Below are 22483 nucleotides of genomic sequence, written 5' to 3'. Positions count from 1 at the left end.
TTAAACAAATTTGAGTCGCATTGATTTTCAGTCGTATTAGTTTGGAGACGCATTAATTTCAAGATTTACAGTAACTTACTGTTTGGGTATGTTTGTGCTAATGTAATCTAGAATCATAATTAGTGTACTTGCACATGTTTCTGATCGCTTGATAAGTTTGAATGAAATGTTTGTTAGTAACATAGACTGCATTGCTATTGGAGACAGGTAATTTTTGATAGAATTTAGCAGAATTTTCTGCAGTAAAAAACTGCTCGAAACGCCATGAAAATACACATATGATCAACATATCTACATTGAAGAGATAGTTCTTGCATTGTTAAGTAAATTAGACTTTGTGAGTTATTGCCAGACTTTGTGGGTGAAACTATAACAATCAATGTGGCATTGAAATACATGTATTTTACTAAATGAGAATCACTTTAGATGTATCAGTGATTATGTTTTAAATATAGTGTTTTCATGTGCTCGGCAGAACTGATGGCAAAGTATGCAATATTGCATAATAGGGATTACAAGTCAACTTTATATGCATGTGGACCGCCTCCCAGGTCTTGTGGTAGAGCGTCTGCCCGGGGAGCGGAAGGTCGGGGCTCGATTCCCGGCCGCATCATACCAAAAGACCTTTAAAGATGGTACTTGTTAGTTACCTGCCTGGCGTTCGGCATTTAGGGGCTTAAACAAGGACTGGTCGGCCCGGAGTCAGGATATTGTGTCTGAGTGGGTATTCATGTTTGACTGCAGCATGGTATCTTAGTGGGCAAGCACTATAAAATCGGCCTTAGTCCTGATTAGTACAGCCACACACACACACACAGCCACACACACACACACCACACCACACACACACACACACACAAACACACACACACACGCTATATAAGAGCAATAAAGCTTGAACGCGACGCTAAAACCGACATCATTTAACCTTATATGCATGTGAGTGAGTTAGATTTAAGGCCGCTTTAAAAAATGTATTTCAGTGATATCATGTCTGGGCATCAGGGTGCATCAAGAAGAAGACTGCCATGCCTCATGTAAAGGGGTTTGATCCTCAAAGCAATATATATTTACCCATATTACTCGTTTACGTTAGGGGCCCGTGGTTTGAATGAGGAATAACAGGTATGGGTGTATCGTAGAATAGATTTTTGTCCGTTGCTCAATGATGGTCCAGACCCACTCAAAGTTTCGAGTAAAAACATGTACTGTTTTGTATTTGGATAGGTCTTTAATGGTCATCACAGATGCATATTTCAATTATTACAGCCTAAAATCAGAACTTCGTTGATATGACGTCTTTTTCTTTCACTTCGACGATGCTGAAAAGGAAAGATGAAGATGTAGGCATTTACATACTACTTAAGTCTTTGACAAATGTCTTCAAATACAATTTTATTGCTCACCAAGAAGAAACGTCAGAGAAAGCTGTTAGCTATTAGTTATTGGCTAGTGTGATGGAAATCTTTTCAGATGGTATATATATTTTTTCAACCTGTTTGATCTCTGATCGTGAGGGCGATGGTGCTTCAGGTTTTATCTTATAATTGGTTGTCCAGACAAAAAGCCCTCGCGTGAAACGTCTACCTCGTACCGTGTAAGCTTCGAGACATAAATATGTTCCGAAGATTTTACAGGATATAGGCATGTTAGTCCGATTTACATAAACCACAAGAACGGGGTATTTGAATCACATCATCTCACTTCACGGTTGGGACTACTCATCAGTGTTTATCCTGACGTAACAACTAATCAGAACACCATTGTCAACATTGACAGATGACAATAAAACAAGTTTAAAGCATAAGTACAGTCTAACATGTATTGATCCACTGTCTGTATTTCCATCTGATGTGGTATGTTCTTTCTTGTTTGTTACCTTTCAGCTATCGCTAATTACCCAGCAATGGATCTGACTTTCAACTTCTGTCACATATTAATTGCTTCCTGAAAAGGTCGTGTAACATTTCGTATGAAATTCGCGGAGCTATTTGGACCTCACCTCTGCCTCCCTGTAGACATTTGCCACATCAATATCAGTTCGGATACATTCAACGCCAACGGTTAATTTACTTTCGACAAGATACCTTTGTAAAGTGAAACAAAAATCAGGGACAGGGAAGAGAGCCTGAAATCTATTCTGGTTCCAAACACGCGATCTTTCTCAAAACACTAAGAATGCTTGCCTGTCAATTATTGGATAATGAGTCATATATATTAAACAAATCAAAAGAAACTTAGTACCAATTACGTTTTCGATACCATATTCCTTTTTATTATATTCCATCATTTCCATTTAATGATTTTATTGGCAGCGCTTCGAATTACAATTATGTACATGTCACTAACTTACTCCATTAGGTTACACAAGATAAGCCTCATTTTGATTTCCATTTAAGGCCTTTTCCATTCTCAGATTGTGATCATTACACAAATTCCCTCACAAATATACGAGATCAGATTCTAGATTAATAATTTTCTTCTTGATTTCTTCACAACAAAAATATATTGCCCAATGCAAGATAATAATTTTATTTTGCATGTATCTTATGATACCTTTTGTCAGTATTGATCAATTATATGCATATGTTATATCCATTATGAGTATAACTAATTCTATATTATGATGACATTATTTGTATGAGTGACTATGATTTTACGCCGCTTTTAGCAATATTCAAGCAATATGACGGCGGGGGACACCAGAAATCGCATCCGGGTCTTTGGCGTGACGAGTGAACGCTTTAACCACTAGACTACGTATACCCCACCACCCTCACCATCATTTGATCGAAAACTTAAAGACTTTAGTATTTTAAAGTAGTTTTCAGCAGTTTAAAAGTTTTCATGATTATAATGCAGTTGGCTTTGATGCAAATTATATATGATAGCTAATAATAGTCTTTTTTCAGGTTATGAATATCATGTTCAGGGTTTTTTGGCGGTGATAAGGTTCTTTTAAGTGGACATATATATGAGTAAGGTTTATATAAGTACCACTTATCAATCTATCAATACATATTCATATAAATATACCGTCCAAAGTTTTCTCCGTCTTCAATGGTTTCCGGCAAGCATCTGTTGAGAGTTTCTGGCAAAAACAGGGACAGAAGTCCTGCCGCCACAGATGCCGAACCAAATATAATGAGCGGCAACACATGGCCAATGTCCCCGTGAACTACCTTCCCCTGCAAGAAGAGATATCGACCAATTCCAGGTATGTGATCGTGTCATAGTGATTGAGTGAGTTTGGGTTGACGCCGCTTTGAACAGTATTGCAGTTATATCATGGTGTATCAGCTTGATAAAAGTGACAATAAGTGTGTTTATGAATCACTATCAAATACAGTAAAATACGTTTATAACCAACACGTTTATAACGAACTGACGGATATTACGAACTTAATTTTTGGTCCCGGCAATTTTCTGTATAGATGTTGTATATATGCTTATAACGAACTACGGTTATAACGAACTATAACTAGTGGTCCATTTGAGTTCGTTGTAACCGTAGTTTACTCTTGTGCAAAGGTGAACCTATCCTGTGTGAAAACACATGCAAAGTCAAGTCCATTGTTCACCTAAAAAGACTCGGGAACATATGGTACAAATCAAAATAGGGAATTGCATTGGATATCATTTTTGTCACCGATGCGTCAAATTTGGAAATGCCCTACACACGTCTACCAAACACTTTTTGAAAGCTTTATTGAGGCCTTGAAACAGCAGTTTGTCACCATGAATCCCTATGCATACACCTAAATAAATAACAGATATGGGGTGACATAGACGATTCCCTGTTTTGTTAATAACATCAGTCCATAAGTATCTTAACACACCATCATGACTTACCAAATCTGCTATATAAGGAGCGATCATGCCCCCGACACGTGCCCAGGAACCGCTGGCCCCCATGGCTGAATTGCGCACAACTGTTGGGAAGAGCTCCGCCGAGAAGACATAGATGATGGCAAAACCTCCAGCAGCTCCTAACTTGCCGACCATGGCAAGTAGAACCGTCGCCCACTGATGGTCTGCACATTGATTTGATATGGGTCATTATCTCAATCATCATTTACAAATTACTTCATTCCTTCCTTTTAGCTTATCCCCATTTAAGAATGCTTTTGGCACTATTCAAATAGTGAAACACCGAAAATGGGCATCTCATATTGTATCCAATTGAGGAATACAACCCGAGACGCTTTAAACCACAATGCTAAATCTATATTTTACCCAAACCCTATTTAATAACTTTCCTAAATTGGAATCAAGATTTGTTAAAAGTTTTTTGAAAACGTCCGAGTGGTGTTGTTTGAGGGATTACAAATCTAAAGGTGTCCATTATTCCAGGTGTATTAGGGTCCGTATTCTCTTCTCCCTTTCCACTAACCTTTATCTAGATAGAGGACCGTGAACGTTGTGAGGAGACAGGACACGCCCCCAAGGATCATGCTGCCACAATGGAGAGCCTTCCTCCCAACCCTGCCCAGCAGCAGGATGCAGATCGTGTAGGCAGGGAACTCAACCAGGCCAGAAATAAGGAAGTTGACATACAAGCTTCCTGCACCCAGGTTGTCGGTGTTCAGGGACAGTCCGTAGTAGACCATGCTCACTACCATCCTGAAATCGCAATTCAAAATTCTAGTTCCGCTTGCAGTACATGTGATATGTGTAAATAATATAACTGGTACTAACATCTATAACAAAGCCAAATACGCGAAGCAAAGTCAAAAATACAAAAAGTCACAAATGTGCATGTACAGGTGTTTGGTGATCATTTGTGAAATATGTTCATTAGAACAGGATTGGGCATGTTTCTATTGCTGCCAATTCCATTAAAATACTGCGTAGTGATCTACTTCAATCTGTCTGTGGTTTTGCCAATAGCGAAGGAACTATTTCGTAATTGTACTTTGTGAATTTATAGCAGCAACCCTGGTCAAATGCATAAACAAGATAGGAACAGATCCCGTTGTTTACCATACACATGATTCGTCACCACTCTTTGAGTACCTTCGGACCGGCCGGCGCCAGCCAATCAGAATGTCAGGATTGGTGCACTTTGATCAGTACTTTGACAGTAAAATATAGGCACGTAAGGTATATTATTTACAGACGTTTGTTGCATAAATCGAGGTTATTACTTTAATGACCCTACTTAATGACCATTTAGGGTGAAATAGATTCATATGCACACGTGCATTTGTTTACATTCTGGAGACGAGTCGCTTGACTGCAACTATTCGCACTTTTACTCTAAATTTCATTTTATTATCTGTTTCCGATTTTTATCAAACGTATAAACACTCTTCAAAAAAAGAATCGTACAGGTAGATTTTTAGTAAATTTATTGTACCTAATAAAGACGATATATTGAATTTAATATCATAGATACAAATATGAAATTTTGGAGCTCGATAGTCACATGTTGTCGTTGTACAAAGGCATTGAAAACTGTTCATTGTCATTGTCACATAAGGCCACAAGACTGCGCTGAACTCGGTATCTTGTGTGACTGCCCCGGGCAGCAATCACGGCTCTGCATTTCCTCGGCACTGACTGGATAAGTGTACGAATTCTGTCCTGCGGAATTCTGCGCCATTCTGTTTGTAACGCGTTGGCCAGTTGTGGGGGTGTCTGTGGCGTGTTCTGACGTTGACGTACACGTCGATCGAGTTCATCCCAGAGGTGTTCGATTGTGTTGAGATCTGGAGATCTCGACGGCCAGGACAAAGCGTTGTTGTAGGCATTATGAAGGTAGTCTACCGTGACACGAGCCGTGTGCGGTGGAGCTTTGTCCTGTTGAAACAGCTCCCTCTGGCGGTCAATGAATCGAAGAAGGTGAGGTTGAAGAATTTGATTCATGTAGCGATTTGCTGCCAAATTTCCCTGAAACACAACCAAGTCAGTTCTCGTGGTGTAGGTTATGGCCCCCAACACCATGACACTCCCGCCACCGAATTCGTCGAATTCACGTACACAATGTGGGGCAAAATGCTCATTTCGACGACGATAAACACAATGTCTTCCATCTCGCCGGTGAAGAAGAAATCGTGATTCATCGCTCAAGGTATGGCGCCAACGCAAGCGTCGCTGTCGATGAAACAGGGACGATAACTGGTCTTCTGGGTCGGATTCCAGCCTCGCGAAGATGGTTCCTGACAGTCTGGTCCGATATCTTTCTCAAACCAGGGATGCTTCCTGCAGTCTCCGTAGCTGTAGCATTGCGATGACGTAGGTGGAAGAGTCGAATGTAACGATCCTGTGCGGGGGCTGGGGCGCAACTCTTGGTCGGCCGGTTCTCGGACGGTCTCCAGTGGAATGGAACTGTGTGTCTCGGTCCCAAAGGCGGCAAATAGTGCTGTGGTGGACGTTGAAGTGGCGTGCAACAAAAGACTGCGTTTCCCCACTTTGGACACGTCATATGGCGATGTTCCTACATGAAGGCCTAAAAAGTGTGGCATCGCTGTTGTCAACTATTCAAATGGATGCTACGACTAACTGAAGTACAAGGGAACAACGGGAATTTGTAAACAGGGGAATCACAGACAGCTGCAACCAGAGTACTCCATTTGTCTTAGTATACCATCTCTCACTTTGGTATCGGTACCAAAAGCATGAAACGTCAACGACCGCTTCATACGGTAATGTTATGAGTGAGTGAGTGAGTATGGTTTTACACCGCTTTTAGCAATAATCAAGCAATATCACGGCGGGAATCGAACCCGGGTCTTCGGCGTGACGAGCGAACGCTTTAACCACTAGGCTACCCGACCGCCCCGGTAATGTTATGGTGTCAGTCATGAACTATGTAAGTTTTGAATAACAATGTCAAGCAAGGGAAAGAAAAAAATCACAACTAAATTTAGGAAATTTATGAAGGAAATAATTTTAAAGTCAGACATGCCTTTGTACGCCTTTTTATATATAATCAAATAATACCAAAAAAATAGGATATTGTCAGTTATGTTAGTGAGTTTTATTCCTTTCGTCTGCTGCTGTAATGTTAATATTACTATTGAAATCAAACATAATAATACGTTTTGTCATATAATGGGTAGGTTTCTCGACAGGATAAAGCCAACGGATAAAAACGATATCCGTTGGGGTCAAATGCGGATAGAGATGCAAATATGAAAGGTCAAGTAGAGACTACTTTAAGTGTTTATAAACAAACTTGGAGTCGCCCTTGTCATTCGGCGATCGAGTCAGAATTAACCATCGGGAATCTGAATATACTACAAGGATACTTGCTATCATTATCAAAAGAACAGTCTAATATACTTAAAATCAGTGTCTAACTGTGACGAAGCTAAGGCATTTTATAAGTTTTGGCAACAAACAAAATTCGAAACAATTTTGCGAAGGCACCAGGCCCAGCCAAGCGGGATAAGTAGCCATATTTGTGCTTGTAGACCTCTGCGGCTTGGAACCTTTTCAACAGATTAAAATAGCTGGATTTGGCCGAAATATGTTTGAATTGTTACCTTGTTTCGTTTTGTCGCTGTGTGTACATCTGTTTGCACTTCTTAACGTTATGACAGGACAAGCCGACTGTCAACAACGTCTGAACGTGGCCGTGAGGTCTCTTAGACTAGGGTTAGAGTAGCTTCCCTTTGACAAAGGGCAGTTACTCTAGCGGACAGACCGATGGATTGCCGCGAAAGGCAAGTGAAAAAAATTGTTGTTTTGCGTACATGTTGCTTCGCTACTGTATAAGATACAGATTTCATTTGGAACTATATTGGCTACTGTCACTGTCCGACTGACACATCACTTACCCTGTGACGTAATAAATATTAATGCGCGGATTCCAGGAAACTCGCAATGTTTCGGTGATGTTTGTGAGAGAGGGAAAGCGATTTTGAAGCACAGAATTAAAGAATGACATTGTATAATAAAGACGTTATCACGCGAGTGTGTTTGGGGATGGTAAATATCCATCCTATTTTAGGAATAATAAAAATAATGTTTTTTCCTAATGCATGATATTTAACATCCCCAAACACACTCGCGTGATAACCTCTATATCGCTTATTTTTGAAGTAGTCCTCTTATTCCTACACCAAAATGGAATCCTGTTAAATAGTTAACTGACTATGAAAGTGCAGTTTCCACCCTTGCCGAACAAGGCTGGAATTTCCAGTCTCCATCGTACCGCCACGAGTGGCAATTACGAGTTATGTCCCTTCTATGCCCCTTCCACTGACCAATAAGATTCTAACTCTCATATCATTTGCAACTGCTTCAAACGAAATGGCGGCTCCCAGTCAAGACGATCCGAACAATAATCAAGCTCTATATCTTAATAAACCGGGTCTTACCTCGCGAAGTGCATCAAGTCACTTGAGCACCTTGATTAGAAACATGAAAAGATTTGCTTTGGAATCCTTAAGTCGACCGAAATCTGCATGTTGAAATCCATGTTGTTTACGAAATGGATGTTGCGTTCGTTACGCGATTTTGACTGGAATAGTTCGTCAAGGGTGGAAACTCTACTTTTATAGTTATTTAAGGCCCTTGACTTGGGAAAATGTTTACACCTCGAGGTTATGACTTCCTTACAGCTGACTGCAAAACTCACCAATTTAGGAATATTATTAAGCTGCGGATGAGAAGAGCTTGCGATTTGAACATGTCAACAATACTAGCTTTTGTGGTATCTGCTTGTGTGATCTCCTTCTGCTTGTCTGGTATATGTTGGGTGGAATCGCGTTGAAACAAGTGATCAGGCAGCGTGACCTTGTTCATCTTGGCTGCCGTTGTTATGATTCGTTCAGCATGCTTGTATCGCCCTTCGCTGATGAGCCAACGAGGGGACTCGGGGATGCAACTGCAAATGATAAATACCATTTCCAAAAATGTCAGTAATATTCAACACAAACGTAATCCACAAAACGAATTATAGCTCTGTGTACGAAGATTACAAAGAGCGCCATACGACTCTTGCGCAATAGTTCAAGGCCAAAGAAAAGCTTTCAAAAGATGTTATGGTAAACATGAAGAACATTTCCTAATTTGACGTATCCGTGACAAATCCGACGAAATTCCCTTTTCTGACAAGTACCATATGTTCCCATGTTTTAGGTGAACAATTGACTTGCCTCTGCATGTGTTTGCTTCGAGAACACCTGGTATCATCACTATTTGATAGAAATTCATAAATGCTTATGCTATAGTCGTAATCGTAAAGTGCATTTAACAGCGATTTCTTATGATTATGGAAAGGTTTATGTCCCTTTTATGTATGCATTTCACTTAAACTTTGAGACAAATGCCGTTATGGTGAACTGATGCTTGCCAGTGTAACCAACATTGGAAATTAGATGACAGTGTACATTTTGAGTAAACTTCTAAATCTGGATAAATGCCTGCGCATAATAAATTATTGGGGAAATGAATAAAAATACTATGTACGTGACGCTCCAACTAGCTACATTGCATAATCAAACAAAATAATGTCAGACTATTCACAAAACTTTACTCATGGATTCGGTTGATGGAGATGTTTTTTTATAGAGGAACTCCTTGGACTGATGCTATGATTTTTGCTTCACTGATCCTAATTTTCCACAGGGGAGAATACGTCATGATTCAAGAAACCCCTGGTAGACATACCAATAAAACTGTCAAGACTTGTTCTCATATGTCTAATTTGAGTGGAGTACCTATGTAGTTGTCACGGAAACGAACTGACTTGAATTGATTGGAACTGATTGAACAACCACGAGATACGTCAACGCTGGCTCTTCCTCATGGTGTTTAAGAGACGAAATACTGAGGGACACCATCCCACAATGTCCCTCACATCATCTTTTCAAGAGCCATTTGCTCTATGCACATCATGATCAAATACGCCCTAATGAAAACATACCACCAGTACAGCAGGAAGAGAGCCGAAGGTACAGACACTGTTATCTCCAGGTACCGCCAGTCCCTGATAAGGTAAGCGAGTCCGGACAATATCACCAAACCCATGGCAAAGAAATACTCAATGGAGATTCCGATAAGGGCTCTCTTACTTCGGCCCACTATCTCTATACCTGAAAAGCAAATATATTTGAGACGCGCAATGTGTTGGGACATATCTGTGTACAATATTTCCGATTCATACAAATACATGTAGGTTAGACAAGTAATGGGAGAAAAGAAGTCATACGTTAAAAACAAGTGACATCATGTATGTATACGGTGGTGTTATGTTGTTAGTTCTTGACAAGTGGATTGGCAACAATACTAAGTGAATTTGCGAGAGAGTATGTGTTTGGAGCAACAGATGTATCGCTGCAGGTCTCATCTCGAGATGTCAACGATCCAGTTCGTCGAGGCACAATGGCAAACCATTAACCTGATCATTCATTGTCATAACAATATTCTAAATTCACCTTTACAAGACGCGGCCCCGAGGACATGTTCAAAGAGCACAGGCTGCAGGACAGATCATCCATAATTTGAGTTATGTGTTAATTTTTTTTATGTCCCATTGTCACTTTTTTGGTAAAAAATATGGAGCAAAATGTTTGCGATTACGCATCATCGGTCTTAGGATGCCCTATAACCATCATCTTTTTCAATTTAGCTATTCTCCTTTGACCGCAAGGTGCGCGGGCCAAGCTGGTTCAATCCTTAACTAATAATGCATATGGAATGCGCCACACGAGCTAAATGTATAGGTGTTACTGTAACGCTTTTGTACTTAAAGGCGGTTAACCAGAGCAGCCTAAACCTCGGTATCTTAATCTTGTCGCGTAAACAAAATTACGTCTATTGTCCTGTCCTGAAATATGTGTTTCGTGATGCAGTGCTAAATCAGGCATGACAACGACGACTCAATATTCTATCAGCTGATCGTTCTTTCCAGATCATTTTGTTAACGGTGTGCAATCGGTATATAAGACGATTAACTTGCTGTTCGATGTCAACCTTTCCTTGCGTGAAATGGATACTGATTGTCAGTGTATACGTACCCATATGCATTACGGGACAATCATTGAATTTTGGTATTTGTAATATGGTCGGACAATCGATTTTGGTATTTGTATCACGGTTGGTGTGAAAAAGGTTTTAGGAATAGTTAGCGGCAGTTATGATAATGATTTACATTTCACTGACTGAATCCAATTACCTTTGACAAAGCTCATTTTGAATTCCATTAATAAATGATCAATAATGTTATTTATCTTTTTTTTCCATTAAATAGACTTCTACATTGCACTATATTATATTATCTGTAAGCTTGATACTTGTCATACACTTTTGATCGGTCATCGTCAGTATAATCTACATTGATTGCTTTGGTGTTGAATGTGCATTTGTGTCAAAGTATAAATTATTTGAAATTGATAATGTGTTAAATCAAATGGGGAAAACCTTAAAACAGTTGTTTTGAGGTTTACATAGATTAATGATGTTGAATGTATGTCAGGGAACACGCTAGTTACATATATTTATCTATATATACATAATTATGTTTATTGTACTATAATGTAAATTATCTCAGTCTGAAATTGGCTTTAACGTTCGTTTTCTGGACGAGTATATAAATCGAAAATGTAGTGAAACCGAAAATCAGCTGATGGGTGAAACAGACAGGTAATAAACGAAAATACTTACTCATAACAAATGTAATAGGAAACACTCCTCCCATTGAAAATCCATTCACAAAACGTATGACACAGTACACTATGAAGTTGTTAGGTGTCCACGCCAGGCCAAGTCCTCCAGCAAGGCTCAGGATTACAGAAAAATACAGCGCCTTTTTTCTTCCTATTCTGAAACAGGTTACAGATCGATGCACGACTCCATTGAGCTACATGTGGGCAAGGACTACATTTGTGGAATTTGAGGGGAGTTACATTTTCGACGTGTAAAACACAATACTCCGTGGTATTAAGATTCTATACCGTGGTTTATATCGAGTTTTTCATGAGAGGAAATAAGTATTTCTTGGAAGATTTTTTTTGCATTTTCGTAGAAGAAAAACTTGTTCAACGTAACGATATTTTAAAATGTCAAAATTTCTTTACAGATTTATAAGAGTGAAATTTACTTTTAAACAACTAATTGAGTAGATGTACTTATTTCAAAATTCAAATTGTGAGGACTATTCATCAAAAGAATTGTCCTAACAATTAATTAATGATGTACATGTTCCATCAAATATAATATAATAGTATTGAGTCTATATTTTGTACCAGAAGTATATTTAAAGGACAGACTTGTTCTGCTGTGTCTACAACTACATTATACACATTCTTCATGGAAACGGGGTCAATTCTCGTTTCCTTGTCTTACTTGTCGGATATAATGCCGAGTATAAATACGCCGAACAGATAGCCTGCCGTGAAGATCATCTGGGCATGTGATGTGTCCAGGGCCGCTTCACACACCATATCCATCTACACAAAAAATAGTTCGCTCCTGTGCATTGAGTATACAGCTTGGTTTCCCAATATACCTTTTCCTATAGCCTACTCGATATTTGCGTATACTGAAAAGACAGCCATTAAGACTTGGATAGTTTAACAGGTGTGAGGTGAAATGGGATTTAACGTCGCCTTCAAAATGATTGCACTAATATAGCGACGTGTGGCTTTTATAGTGCTAGTCCACTGAGATGCAATGCCTAAGTCTAAAATGAATACCCAACTCAGACACAGTATACTGACTCCGAGCCGACCAGTCCTTGTTTTAGCCCCTTAACACCGAGCGCCAGGCAGGGTAACTACAAGTACCATCTGCTCTCCGGGCGAAAGCTCTGGACAACGGAGGCGGTCTAAAGTTTTGCGTTTATTTAGGTATAAACGTAGACAGCGTTGTGCACACTGCGTGGCTAACAAAATAATAACCTCACAAACTGCATATTTGATCATTAACACACAAACTATAAAGATATACACAGTCAGTGACATCGTTCGGCGCAATGGTTACATCCTGATCGGTGCAATCCTTCCGAATCGGTCGAACCGGTGAAGCCAATCATGCATGGTAACTAACCGCTTGGGACGGGAAACATGTAGAACTGTCTCGTGTTTACAGTTACTGTATTGAATAACAAGTGTATAAATTTAGTACAATTATCTTCCGTGAACACAAAAGTTGTTTATATCATACATTTGGCCATAATTCTCGAAGGGTCTTCAGCAACCCATTCTTGCCGTTAAAGAAGTGAAGGGGCTTACGCCATTATAAACAGTATTCCAGTTATTTATTACCCCGTGAAGATCCGGGTTGGAAGAGGTCTTCAGCAACCCATGCTTTCCGTAAGAGGCGACTATGGCTGTAAGAGGCGACTAACGGGATCGGGTCAAGCTCGCTGACTTGGTTGATGCATGTCATCGATCCCAACTGCGTGGATCGATGCTCATGATGTCAATCACTGGATTGTTTGGTCCAGACTCGATAATTTACGGATCGCCGTTATATAGCTAAGATATTGCAGAGTGCGGCGTTGAACACACAAACAAACACACAAACAAATCATTCTGGAGGGCATTACATTTAACCATAGAAGGAAATTCTCCTCCTCCAGCTGGTGAAATGCAGAGAAGGCATACCGGAGTATACCAATTTGCTTGGCGTGTAAGAATCAACTCTAGGTATGAACACGATCTTCGAATTCTGAAGATGTTGTTATCATGACATTTTTTTGTTTTTAGTTTTGTTCTCTGAGCTGAGCCGCACTCAGCAATATTCCACCTATATGACAGCGGTATGTAAATAATCGAGTCTGGACCAGACAATCCAGTTATTGATCTCATGAACATCGATCCATCCAATTGGGATACCATGACATGCATCAAACGAGTCAGCGAGCCTGACCACCCGATCCCGTTAGTCGCCTCTTACGACAAGCTTAGTCGCCTTTTACGGCAAGCATGGGTTGCTGAAGACCTTCTCTACCCCGGATCTTCGCGGGTCTATCATGACATTTAAGCTTTTCACATGTCTTCTATAAATCTGTGCAGACATCAGAAATTCCATTTTTGTCTGTACGCCCTATTGATACACAGTGGAACGCTCTGCCTTAAGACTGTTAATCTCCAGGTACTGATCGTCGAATATGCGTGAATATTACAACGCGGATCGGTCGATCACTAGTTTCTTATTCTTAACTATATATTATACCGATCGGGATGACACAAGTGCAATAAATGGAACACAAGCCCCGCCCACTCTATTATAAGCCAGTCAGGGACCAGTGGTCCTCAAATGGGCGTGGTGGTCTTTTAGCTAGGTTAATAGAAGCACAAACGCAGGAATTCCTTGTGGTTAGCCGAACAAATGCTATGGAATCAGTTTATTTATATTGCAATACCGAATCCCGTTATAATGTACAAGGGACAAAATTATATGGTAGGATGCTGAACAAACCAATTCTATTAATTGACACGCTATTAACCGTGACATCAGTATATTCATGTGTAATAAGGTATCCGTCTTGAACTTAACGTATTAATCAACTAAACGCAATGGTAACTTCTATTGCCTACAGTGCACTTTGCCTACAGTGTTACCAAAACAACATCATGGTTCAAGGCACACCACGTGTACACCAGCTAGTATCTGAACAACTCAGGATTACAACTATTGCAAGGCTCCATCTTTATTCGCCGTACACGCACCTAATTGTATTTTGGTACCTTGTGGGGAGAGATTAGGCGATCTGGGAGGACACCACTTGTGAATGTACGCTTGTCATGTATATTGCAATTTAACAAGCTTGAGTCAAGTGGACATTTTTACGCACTGCTTATATTTGCATCTATAAACGTAGATTTGTTTTTAATGATTGCATAATATACATAAATATGTATTTACACACTTGTATAATTACATAAGTGAAAATGTAGCCTAGAGGATAATTCATGGTTCGATTCACCAATGAGTGAAGCCGTAAATATGGCTGAAATAGTGCGTGAGTTGGGTTTAACGCCTCTTTGAACAGTATCCCAGTCATATCACGGCGTGTCAGCTTCATGTGGGAGGAAAGCCAAGTTATGCAGGTCTCAAAAGTGTACCACTTTGGTGAAACACACGAGCATCTCCTATGGTGCTGATCACATATAGAGACATAATCGGGGTGAACCTGGATTCCAATCCATGACCATGGGTTTCTGGCGTGTCCAAGAGACGAAACTCTGCAATTGCGGCGCCGATCATGATCAGATGACTGGACTACCCGTGCCCCTATGGCTGATGTATTGCTAAGATTGGCGTGACACCGAACTCACTCACTCACTATAAATGACGATGTACAACCAGACAGAACCTTGCGTAGGTGTATAGAAATACGTCTTCATTTGTGTTCATTAATATCATGTACGCACTACCTTAAGTGAACATTAAAAATGAATAATTAAATCAACTGCATTAGCACTGCTGAGGATGCTGATGAATTGTTATGCTTTTGCTCTTAGGAAGGATGCTGATTTTATTAAATGTATTAACCACTTAAAGGTAATGTACTTCATTCAATAAATACTCAATTCATGTGGACAGGTGTTGTTCGGAGATACCCCCGGTGTCCTCATACCTCCGTTACTGCCGAGTTCTGTATGATGTCTGTAGAGTACACCCACTTGTCACATGCGACCGTCGTCATGTTGTCAGAGACCAGGTATATATGACACTTGTCATACACCTGGTCATCATCTGAGTCATCAAGCGGTATAGTGAGGTTGATGAGACGGGCATGATAGTCTGACTGAATTTCATAGGTATCGTTGTCATACCCCGGAATAGCGCACCTGGAAAATTAAGCGTGAGTACGATGACAAATACTATGAAACAGGGACCATATAACGAGATTTGCACTGTTCATTTTGTTCTTGAGTTTAATGTTGGCATGCGCAGTGTAAACTTTCTCCGTTGTCAGCTTGTCGTAACGAGGGCGAATCTAAGATCTCAACTCTTCGCCGTTAATTGCAACGCTTCAATGGCAGGGCCACTCGAGAGAACCTCATAGAAAATAATTTGTGTAACTAGGAGTGCATAATGTATCGCGTGCATCACGGAACAAGGATTGAATCATGGAACAAGGAAGGAATCTTGGAACAAGTATGGAATCTTGGAACAAGGAAGGAATCAGGGAACAAGGAGGGAATCAGGGAACAATGAGGGAATCATGGAACAAGGAAGGAATCAGGGAACAAGGAGGGAATCATGAAACACGGAGGGAATCATGCAGCAAGGAGGGAATTACTGAACACAGAAGGAATCAGGGAATAAGGCAGGAATCTTGGAACAAGGAGGGAATCATGTAACAAGGAGGGAATAATGGAACAAGGGGGGAATCATGGATCAATGAGGGAATCATGGACCAAGGAGGGAATTACTGAAAAAACAAGGGAATCATGAAACAATGAGGGAATCATGGAACACGGATGGAATCATGGAAAAATAAGGGAGTCGTGGGCCAAGGAAGGAGGGATTCAAGGAACAAGGAAGGAGGGAATCATGGAACAAGGAGTGAATCTTGGAACAAGGAGTGAATTTGGGAAAAATGAGGAAATCTTGGACGAAGGAGGGAATCACTGAACAACAAGGGAATCATGAAACCATGAGGGAATCATGGAACACGGAGGGAATCATGGAACAATAAGGGAGTCGTTGACAAAGGAAGGAGGGAATCAAGGAACAAAGGACGGAATCATGGAACAAGGAAGGAATCTTGGACGAAGGAGGGAATCTTGGAAAAATGAGGAAATCTTGTACCAAGGAGGGAATCAATGAACAACAAGGAAATCATGAAACAATGAGGGAATCATGGAACACGGAGGGAATCAGCGAACAATAAGGGAGTCGTGGACCAAGAAAGGAGGGAATCAAGGAACAAGAAAGGAGGGAATCAAGGAACAAGGAAGGAGGGAATCATGGAACAAGGAGGGAATCTTGGAACAAGGAGTGAATTTTGGAACAAGGAGGGAATCTTGGAACAAAGGAGGGAATCACGATACAATAAAGGGAATCATGAAACTAGGAGGAAATCATGGAACAAGAAGGGAATCATGGAACAAGAAGAAAATCATGGACGAAGAAGGGAATCATAGAACAATGAGGGAATCATGGAACAAGAAGAAAATCATGCAACAAGGAGGGAATCGTGGAAGAAGGAGGTAATTTATGGAATAATGTGGGAATCATGGAACAATGAGGGATTCTTGACTAAGGAGGGAATCATGGAACAAGGATGGAATCATGGAATAAGGATGGAATCATGGAACAATTAGGAATCATGGAACAAGGAGGGATTTTATGGAACAAGGAGGGAATCATGGAACAAGGAGAAAATCATGCAAAAAGGAAGGAATCTTGGAACAAGGAAAGAATCTTGGAACAAGGGAGAGAATTTTGGAACAAGGGAGAGAATCTTGGAACAAGGAGGGAATCTTGGAACAAGGAGAGATTCATGGAACAAGGAGGGAATCTTGGAACAAGGGAGGGATTCGTGGAACAAGGAGGGAATCGTGGAACTATGACGGAATCATTGAACATTGAGGGAATCTTGGAACAAGGAGGAATCTTCGAACAAGGAGGGAAACTTCGAGAAAGGAGGGAATTTATGGAACAAGGAGGGAATCATGGAACAAGGAGAAAATCAGGGAACAAGGAAGGAATCTTGGAACAAGTAAGGAATCTTGGAACAAGGAGGGAATCTTGGAACAAGAAACGAATCATGGAACAAGGAACGGATCATTGAACAAGGAGGGAATCTTGGAACAAGGAGGGAATTATGGAACAAGGAGGGAATTATGGAACAAGGGGGGAATCTTGGAACAAAGGAGGGAATCATGGAACAAGGAGGGAATCGTTGACCGAGGAGGGAATCTTGGAACAAGGAGAGATTCATGGAACAAGGAGGGAATCTTGGAACAAGGGGGGAATTAATGGAACAAGGAGGGAATCTCGGAACTATGAGAGAATCATTGAACATTGGGGGAATCTTGGAGCAAGGAGGAATCTTCGAACAAGGAGGGAATCTTCGAGCAAGGAGGGAATCTTCGAACACGGAGGGAATCATGGGACAAGGGGGGAATCGTGGTCCAAGGAGGGACTAGGGCAACAAGGAGGGAATCATGCAAGGGGAAGGAATTAGAACAAGGGGGGAATCGCGGAAGAGGGAGGAATCATTGCACAAGGGGAAATCATGGAACAAGGGGGGAATCGTGAACAAATGTGGGATCTAGATCAAGGGGGGAATCTTTTATCAAGGAGGGAATCATGCATTAAGGAGGTAATCATTGAACAACGAGGGAAACATGTACTCGAAGAAAGGAACATCATTTTAAAATGGTCTGGTATACATGTAATTGTTACTTAATAGATTAGTAATTTCGCTAAGGAAACAAATATCCACAATTTCCATTGATGCATTCTAGGTTTGTATTTGCCTACCTGTGTGCGGGTGTTTTTTGGATAAAAACGGATAAAACCATCCGAATTCCACACGAAATTGCGCTGAGACATAGCAGAAAATACACCAACTTCTGATATCGTCCAAATTCCCCCAGGTGCGACAAAATTTCATCAAATAGTCCCACCATGTTTACTGTCGCGATTCCACTGACTACATGTGGTACTTAAATACACATTCAGGTAAAGGTCACGTGATCCTTGACATCGTCCAACCTTTGCTGATACTAACGTCCTTGCGTCATTTGACATAACATCTTTGCTCAACAAATGATGAAGATTTCATTTATCTCGGCAACTAACATTTTTGTTATACTATTAATGTGGAATGGACCACAAAAACAATTTATCTGCATCACAAGCGATAAAAAGAAGTGAAGGAAATTTCCATTCTTAGAAAAACGTGTGAACATCACATTAATCTGCACGTGCACTGAAGAATGTGTCAAGATAAGCTTGCCTAGGTCGTGCGCATGTCGTGTGTACCAGGTACACATGCTATGTGACTATAGAGTGTCAGCCATCACAGTGTGGCCTATATAACTGCTACTGATTTAAGAGACCTGCTTCCATTGTCAAACGACAACCGATGGACTGATGTTTTTCTTCGGTGTGGCCTTCTCCAAGTTCTGTAGCAATACCTGATCTTGAACAGATTGTATTACTTGTTCCAGTTCATATCACCATAAGTACAAATATACATTTTTGTGCGAGTGTAAGAGAGAATGAATTTGCCAGCTATTTTACGGAGGCATGTCAAAAATTCAAATCTGTCCAGACACAACCGTGACAAAAGCAACAGTTATGAACGTATATACGTAATGAGTGCGTCAATTTTCGTTATATGAATACCGTTATAAATGCGTTGTGGGTGCGTTATAAGTGCGTCACTTTTCGTTATATGAATGCCGTTATGAATGCGTTGTGGGTGCGTTATGAGTGCGTTATGTTTGCGATCTTAACGCGAACGGGTATATAACATGTCGGAGAAAGATTGTACACACATACAATGCGTGCACGGGATAGTGCTAAAAGTTTATCTATTATCAACCAACTGGTTTGTGAAGAACTGTTTCCGAGTTCATTTGGGTCAGAAATATTCCATAAACAGCACAATGTTTTCAGATATATACACTTTACATGATAATGGATATTTTTTTAAACTGCCGGGCACTTGAAAATAGGGTCTAATAAAAAAACCTAAGGCAAAGTGGACAGAGTTGTCTCCCTGGTGTAGGCGGATTAGGCCACTCTACCCTAAATCTGCCTGCATATTGCATTGGCGATAAACAGCGCCCTACCCTATTTATTTATATATATACACACACACACACACACACACATATATAAAATAGGGTCTAATCCTATGACAGAATCACTCCAGAGTTAAATTTAAGGGGAATGATTTAATTATGCCCCACCGGCACTTCCGGCGTGTATATTCGAAACCATACATGTTTGTTTGTTTGTTTGTTTGTTTGTTGTTTAACGCCGCACTCAGCAATATTCCAGCTACATGACCGCGGTCTATAAATAATCGAGTAAGGGCCAGACAATTCAGTGATTGACATCATGAGCATCGTTCCATGCCATTGGGATCCATAACCTGCATCAACCAAGTCAGCGAGCCTGACCACCCGATCCCGTTAGTAGCCTTTTACGGCAATCATGGGTTGCTGAAGACCTATTCTACCCTGGATACATAACAGATGATGAACACGTGACACATAATTATGGATAACAACCGCTTAATTCTTTGTATCGACGATTCAGGGTCCCTCCCTTAGATGACCAGAATTGAGTTAAAATACTCATCGCCAAAAGAAATGCGAACCATAGAAACATATAGAGAAGTATGTACGTTATGAAGATATGTTTCTAATGTGTACAAATTAAAGTAGCATTAACAATCTGTCAAGTGTTGCCACAGAGTGTCTACATTCTTATCACGATATGTTGCACGTGATTTCCAGACTTTACACGCTAATCCTGCACGAGGCAAATGGTGCATCTCGAGTCATGTATCTATGACGTCACATGAGCATCGTTTCACACAACATACCAGTATGTTCGTTTGTGGATCGAACCAATCTAATATCTCTTAAATATGAGTCTTCATATATTAACCAACATGTATGTATTCGCGTATATATACATGTACATGCTGATATGTTTACATAAGGGTAACATCATTATGACCAGCCTGACCACGATATTTCCTGACAACATACCAAATTTACCCATACCAACATCAATCACTAGATAAAAGGAAACTTTTTTTAATAACAAAGAAGGAAGCCAGCAATTCAAACAGAACAATGTAAACTAAGAATTACAAAATGTCACTTGTATGTCATTTGAAATAATTTACTCTGCAAAAAAAGAAACGCAAAAGTGATTTTAGATTTTTTGTTAGACATCATTTAAATAATCAACAGACGATAATCGATTTTTTTTCAAAAGTAGCACACATCGTCATTGACCCAGGTTTCATATGGTACACATGGAACTGATGATTTATAAGGTGGAGGTGATCTGTATTCAATATGTTGTATGGGCACCATTAGAGTCCAAATCTGACTGGCATCGTCGTCCTATGGAAGCAATAAATCCCGAAATGTGACTCGTGGAATGTTCACCAACTCTGCCTCTCTGCGGGATCGGGTGATCAGGCTCTCTGACTTGGTTGATGCATGTCATCGTATCTCAACAATCAATAAAGCTCGTTCTTTGATGTTTCAGAAGACGGAAAGGACATATCACCACAGGCAGGTAGGTGTATTCGCAAAGTACAATGAAGAACGAAGCATGGTTTCTTTCATGATAAAACATCATCTATAACGTCGTCATTTCTGGAGATTCGAACATACCCTCGTAACAGGATGACGTCGTAGAAAAAAACTGTTGAGAGGTAAGTATCTGGTGAGCTGTTCCCCATAAATGTAGCTGTAATGTAAATGTAGCTGGGTAACGAATATTCGGGAAATACCAAACTAACCCCATGTTCATAAAATGAACTCGTCCAACATTGTCGAGGTCGGATTATATTCAGGGGTCATCATTATTTGCATATAATTGTTTTAAAGCTTGTACACTTGATTAACTTCATTAAAAAGGCTGTACATAGTTTTAATATCTCAATTAAAATGCAAAATTGGTCAACAAGTTCAGTATAAATTCTCCTAAATTAAAAGCAAAATCAGTGATTGTGTGTTGATCCAGGTACGGAAGCAGTACTGTTAAAGCATAAGAGTGTGAAGCAATGCATCATTTTATCCACTGGCTGAATAAATGATGACATCATATTACATGTATGTGATTTATTACTTATGTCAGATCTACATGTATATCATGCCCTGAATGATGTCAGTAAATGCTTTGATACTGGCTTTAAGCCCCCAAAACTATGGTACACATAGTCAAGACAGGTTTCATTGGTACCGGTTAATCATCACCCCTAGATAAACAGTTCACAAATAAATAGTGGAAAGTACACGTGTCTCCAGCTTTCATTCTCAGATATTACAATTCCTGTGCACTTTTAATGTTTTGTATTACCATCATGATAATACTGGGGTTCTGTTCCTATGCTTGATCAATAATGTAACTAAACTTCTTTTATTGAGTAGTTTATTTGTAGATAATTTCGTACGCAGATTTTTCATCTAACATGATGATTGTAATCATAACTATTTTTCAATAATAATGGTTTGCACACTTCTTTATGTTGTTTTGTTCAGTGTTCCCCAGTGGCATCATATAGAATACTCGTGGATGTGTATGCCAATGTACCAAATACATTTTAACAAGCACACACATAGTTCAGAAACACAAGATTGAAATTAATCCAATATTTTTCCAAAATTATTAGGTCTATTTATGATTAATTTCATTGTATAATAAGAAAGCAAAAGCCAAATAAATGGCTTTTCGTGTGAATAAAATACAGAGGCCAAATATCAAAACCAATGACAGACCCTATCATTAAACACCATTATTAGGGGTATTGTTCAATAATTTCGCAAAACCACCATTTCACAATGGGAGATAACGGGGAATAATCGGC

The 22483-nt window shown here is 40.0% G+C and overlaps 1 protein-coding gene across 1 annotated transcript; it reads right to left on the bottom strand.

Annotated features, from left to right (window-relative positions):
- Positions 1-1211: 1211 nt before the first annotated feature.
- LOC124112437 (organic cation transporter protein-like) lies at positions 1212-18687 on the bottom strand. Its single transcript, XM_046472547.2, has 10 exons — positions 18400-18687; positions 15539-15752; positions 12298-12401; positions 11617-11774; positions 9878-10046; positions 8588-8836; positions 4394-4623; positions 3853-4034; positions 3037-3188; positions 1212-1322 (listed from the first exon to the last, which is right to left on the bottom strand). The coding sequence occupies exons 1-10, from the start codon at positions 18546-18548 to the stop codon at positions 1277-1279; spliced, it is 1653 nt and encodes a 550-aa protein (XP_046328503.2). The 5' UTR covers positions 18549-18687; the 3' UTR covers positions 1212-1276.
- Between the last annotated feature and the right edge of the window lie 3796 nt (positions 18688-22483).

This window comes from Haliotis rufescens, unplaced genomic scaffold (assembly GCF_023055435.1).
Source record: "Haliotis rufescens isolate VD_foot unplaced genomic scaffold, xgHalRufe1.0.p SCAF_5, whole genome shotgun sequence".
NCBI lineage: Eukaryota > Metazoa > Mollusca > Gastropoda > Lepetellida > Haliotidae > Haliotis > Haliotis rufescens.
This window is presented reverse-complemented; position numbering and strand designations above follow the sequence as displayed.

Excerpts from the sequence above, each read along its gene's own strand:
- LOC124112437 (XM_046472547.2), bottom strand. The coding sequence starts at position 18,548 with ATGGTGGGACTATTTGATGAAATTTTGTCGCACCTGGGGGAATTTGGA. Across the intron at positions 11,775-12,297 it reads CTCGGCATTATATCCGACAA|AATAGGAAGAAAAAAGGCGC; the intron begins GTAAGACAAGGA and ends AACCTGTTTCAG. Across the intron at positions 4,035-4,393 it reads GGTCCTCTATCTAGATAAAG|ACCATCAGTGGGCGACGGTT; the intron begins GTTAGTGGAAAG and ends ATCAATGTGCAG.